This window comes from Parus major, chromosome 25LG1 (genome assembly GCF_001522545.3).
Source record: "Parus major isolate Abel chromosome 25LG1, Parus_major1.1, whole genome shotgun sequence".
Lineage (NCBI taxonomy): Eukaryota > Metazoa > Chordata > Aves > Passeriformes > Paridae > Parus > Parus major.
Window position 1 is genome coordinate 602,882 of NC_031793.1, and position 4,344 is coordinate 607,225.

A 4,344-nucleotide genomic window follows, 5' to 3' on the forward strand; every position below is an offset into this window, starting at 1 on the left:
GGGGTCCGCAGGGGGCGGAGGGGCACGGGGTGCGGTGGGCTGAGCGGTGCAGAGGGGTCGGGCAGGACGTGGGGCTGGGGTGCAGATGTACACGGGGGCTCAGCTCTGTGTATGTGTCTGCAAAGTGGAGGGGGTGGATTGGGCCTGGCCGGGTTTTGGGGTACCCAGGGGTGCCATCTCCCACCCTAGGCAGGAGGAGGCCCAGGCCATCGACCAGGAGCTCTTCACTGAGTACAAGTTCAGCGTGGACCAGCTGATGGAGCTGGCAGGGCTGAGCTGTGCCACTGCCATTGCCAAGGTGGGGGTCCTGGGGGCCAGAAGGAGGTCCTGGCATTGTGGGCTGAGCTCTGTTACTGCCAGGGTGGGTGGAGGTGCTGGGGGAGAGTTCCAGCACTACAGGTTGAGTGCTGTCCCCACCATCGACAAGGTGTGGGCCCTGGGGGGCAAGGGAAGGTCCTGGGGGTCGTAGCATTGTGTACACCAAGCTGTGCTACCGCCAAGGTGGGCACCAGGGAGGCAGATGGTGATCCTGGGAGTGATCCCAGTTGGGGGTTGTGCAAATCCTGGCCCCATGGCATGGGCCCACTTCCCCATCATAACCCTGTGCCTCTTGCTCCCTGTCAGGCCTACCCACCCAGCTCCTTCACCACGAGCCAGCCTGCTGTGCTTGTGGTCTGCGGGCCAGGGAACAACGGCGGTGATGGGCTGGTCTGTGCCCGGCATTTGAAGATGTTTGTGAGTCTTGCACAGGCAGCCACAGGGTCCCCATGATGGTCCCTGTGCACCCCTGTACCTGGGGGCTCCAGGGTCCCACTCCTCTGGCTGCTGCTGGTGCCAGAGCAGAGTTAGTTCAGGTCTCTTCTGCTCTTGCAGGGCTATCAGCCAACCGTGTATTACCCCAAGCGCCCCAGCAAGTCCCTCTTCGAAGGTTTGACCACCCAGTGCGAGAAGATGGATATTCCCTTCCTCCCTGAGTTCCCAACTGAGGTGAGGAACAGCCCCCAGCTTGGCAGCACCCGCCTCTGGAGCTGTGGCCGGGACTGCCCTTCACCTGCTGCCATCCCTGCCATAGGCTGCCTTCATCGACGAGCTCTATGGCCTGGTGGTGGATGCCATTTTTGGCTTCAGCTTCAAAGGAGCAGTGCGGGAGCCCTTCGGCAGCATCCTCAGCACCCTGGAGCGCGTCACGGTGCCCATCGCCAGCATCGACATCCCCTCAGGTGAGTTGTGGCTGCACCTGCCAGAGGAAGGTGCCCAGCCAGGGTGGTCCCAGCTGCAGCCTGGCCATGAGGCTCGTTGCAGGCTGGGATGTGGAGAAGGGGAAGGCAGACGGCCTCCAGCCCGACATGCTCATCTCCCTGACGGCACCCAAGAAGGCAGCGATGCATTTCACCGGCCGGTACCACTTCCTTGGGGGCAGGTTTGTGCCCCCCATGCTCCAGGAGAAATATGCTCTAAACCTGCCACCATACCCTGGCACAGACTGCGTCCTGCAGCTGACCTAGAGCTGGGGCCAGAGCTCTAGCTTCAGGGGGGGCCAGGCTTGGCTTCAGCACTGCACACCAGGGCCGAATTCTGCCCAAGCCTCTGCTAGGAGGGTGCTCAGCACCTCACTGGGCTTTGGTGTGAGCCAGCAGGATCAAAAGGCCCAGACATAAGGTCCAGGTGGTGGCAGTGGTGAGGGGCTGCAGGGGGAGCTCTGTTTGGGGTTGCTGCCTAATCCAAGTGCTATAGGTGTCAAGGTGATGTGGGATCTGGAGCTCTCTCACTCATGGCACCACTCACACTTTAGGATAATCTGATTATAATAAAGATTTATTCATGCCCTTGAAAAAATATTTCAGTACTCTGCAGGATGTGTGTCCTTGTGTCCCTCTGTGACAGGCCCATGGCAAATGGGTCCCAGGGCTTGGGGGGAGTCCAGGTTCAGGTGGTGAACTTTATCCAGCTCCAGGCCAACTTGTCCTAGCCCAGCATCTCCAGGCAGATGGGACACAGTGCTGGGCTCCATTTGGAATGAGCTCAGAGCACCCCATGGCACCCACCAGCACCAGGATCAGGACTCTCACAGCCAGGCAGGATTGGCAGCTGCACAGCAGCCATGTCACTTGCTCACTCTGGCTCCCTCTTCCTCCTCTTCTTCCTCTTCTTTGTAGGGCTGTGTCCCAAGTTTGACTCATCTGTATTTTGTGGAGGTACATCTGTTTCAGCTGGCTCTTCTTTGTCCTCCTCTTCCTGCTTCTTCTTCTTTTTCTTCTTTCTCCTCTTTGCAGCCTTCCCCTCCTCTTCTACCACCTCCTCTTCTGTGCTTAGCTCTGGCTTCTTCCTCCTCTTCATGACCTTTCCCTCCTCTCCTGATACCTCTTCTCCACATGGCTCCATGACCATCTTCTTCTTCTTCTTCTTCTTCCTCTTGACCTCTTCCTCTCCTGTCAGCTCCTCTTCTCTGCTTGGCCCCCGGTTCTTTTTCTTCCTCTTTACAACCTTTTCTTCTTCCAACACCTCTTCCTGTTCTGTGTTTGGTTCCTGGCTGTGTGGCACCTCGGGATTGGCTCCATCCCTGGACCGTTTCCTTTCCTTCTTTTTGCCCTGGCTGTTCTCCGGGGGCTCCTGGTGCTGCTCCCGTTGCCGGTACGTGGCCAGGAAGGCTCGTTCCTGCTCCTCCAGGCGTGCCAGCTTGGCACTCATGGTCAGGCCGTGACGGGCACCCCTGCAGTGACCACAGGCAGCAAGGACTGGCACCTCCTCAGTGGGGAACGTGTTCCCCAGCCCAGCCTGCTCAACAGCCCCTGCGAGAAGGGGGCAGCCCAGCCAGGCAACCCCCCCCAGCCACTCACTTGTGTGCTGTGCGGCCCCCACACGCCTGCATCAGCTCCTTGTCTGTCAGCCTGTGGGACAGAAGGAGCTGTCACCCCCAGCATCTGTGTGGGGGGAACATGGTCTGGACCAGAGCTCCACCTTGCAGCCCTCGTCCCTCCCTGTCAAGGGATGGGACCCAGAGTCACCTCCTGACTGAAGAGAGGTCCAGCTTCTCCTCCTCCTCCTCCTGACTGCTCTCAGAGCTGGCGGGCAGTGTCACAGACTCCTCCCCACAGGCTGTGAGTGTGGCTGACTGCAGCACAGAGACAGAGGGACTGTGAGGAAGGGGAGCAAGGAAAACAGGGCTGTGGGGGGCCACAGCAGCAATGAGCTGGGTACCATGCAGCCCCCAGGCTCCTGGGGCCGGTTACCTTCACAAAGTGGCCGTACAGCAGGCTCCCACTGTTGCCAGCCTTGCGTGGCTTCTTATTGCTGATCCTGCCTCCCTGCTCGCAAAGTGCCTTCACAGAGATGCCATCCTGGGCAGGAAAAGGCAAAGGGCTTGGAAATTGTCTGTCCAAGGGATTTTGCCCCTCCAGCAGCACCTCTCCACCACCACAGCCCCCGTGCAAGGCACTGCTTGCTGACAGGGCCTGGGGGAATACAGTACAGCAGCCACTGAAGGAACCCAAACACCCTCCTCTGCCTTCACCCCCATCCCTGTCCCAGCGGGTGTCCCTGCCACCCCTCAGCCCTCCAACCTGTCCGGCCTCCACAGCAATGTTGGCAGCCGCCTTGTTGAAGACATGGTCCCACCAGTGGAAGGTGAAGGGCTCGGCCGCGTCGTGTCCCACCTGCAGGGTGCAGAGGAGCCGCGGGAATGGCTGCGGCGGGCGGTGGGCAGCGGGCCAGGGCCGGGGGGGGATCTGCACTCACCCCCGCCGTGTCGCACTTCACCTTCACCCGGATGGCCTCGGCGATGCCGTCCTCCCTCCTGCCCAGCCCCTGCCCTGCCGACAAGGCACCCGTCACCCCGCACGGCCGGGGGGCTGCAGGACCCCCGGGGGCGGCCTGAGGTCGGGACCGGGTCCTGCCGGCAGGAGGGGGGCGGGCTCTGGGGACCACTGGGGTCCATCATGGGGGGGTGCCTGGGTCTGCAGGGTCCCGGGGCTTGGGGGTAGCTGGGTCCTGGAGGGAGATGGGGTCTGGGGGGAGCCGGGGGCGCTCAGGGGGGCCCAAGGTGGGGCGGGACAGGCCGGGGACCGCGGTCCGAGGACCCCCGCCCGGCCCCACCTCGGCGCCAGCCGTGCCGCCTCAGCTGGGTCTCGGCGAACAGCATCCCGCGGCCCGGCGGGTCCGGGGGATCCCGGAGGGGTCCGGCGGGCCCCGGTGTGTCCCGGTGGGGTTCCAGTGTGTCCCGGTGGGGTTCCGGTGTGTCCCGGTCCGTTCCAGCACCGCCGCACGAGGCGGGGGCGGAGTCACCGCGGGGCCGCCGGGAAGGGGCTGTGCGCATGCGCGAGGGGCGGGGCCGAGAATGCGCCGAGG

At 62.6% G+C, this 4,344-nt stretch overlaps 2 protein-coding genes across 2 annotated transcripts; one reads left to right on the forward strand and one right to left on the reverse strand.

The window, feature by feature from the left end:
- Window positions 1-70: 70 nt before the first annotated feature.
- NAXE (NAD(P)HX epimerase) lies at window positions 71-1,851 on the forward strand. Its single transcript, XM_015649995.3, has 5 exons — window positions 71-298; window positions 625-735; window positions 874-987; window positions 1,073-1,220; window positions 1,303-1,851. Exons 1-5 carry the CDS (start codon window positions 86-88, stop codon window positions 1,503-1,505), a joined length of 789 nt encoding a protein of 262 aa, XP_015505481.1. The 5' UTR covers window positions 71-85; the 3' UTR covers window positions 1,506-1,851.
- GPATCH4 (G-patch domain containing 4) lies at window positions 1,798-4,312 on the reverse strand. The gene is made up of 7 exons (XM_015650015.2): window positions 4,093-4,312; window positions 3,736-3,809; window positions 3,561-3,653; window positions 3,231-3,338; window positions 3,006-3,112; window positions 2,838-2,888; window positions 1,798-2,710 (listed from the first exon to the last, which is right to left on the reverse strand). The coding sequence occupies exons 1-7, from the start codon at window positions 4,310-4,312 to the stop codon at window positions 2,113-2,115; spliced, it is 1,251 nt and encodes a 416-aa protein (XP_015505501.1). The 3' UTR covers window positions 1,798-2,112.
- Window positions 4,313-4,344: the final 32 nt, after the last annotated feature.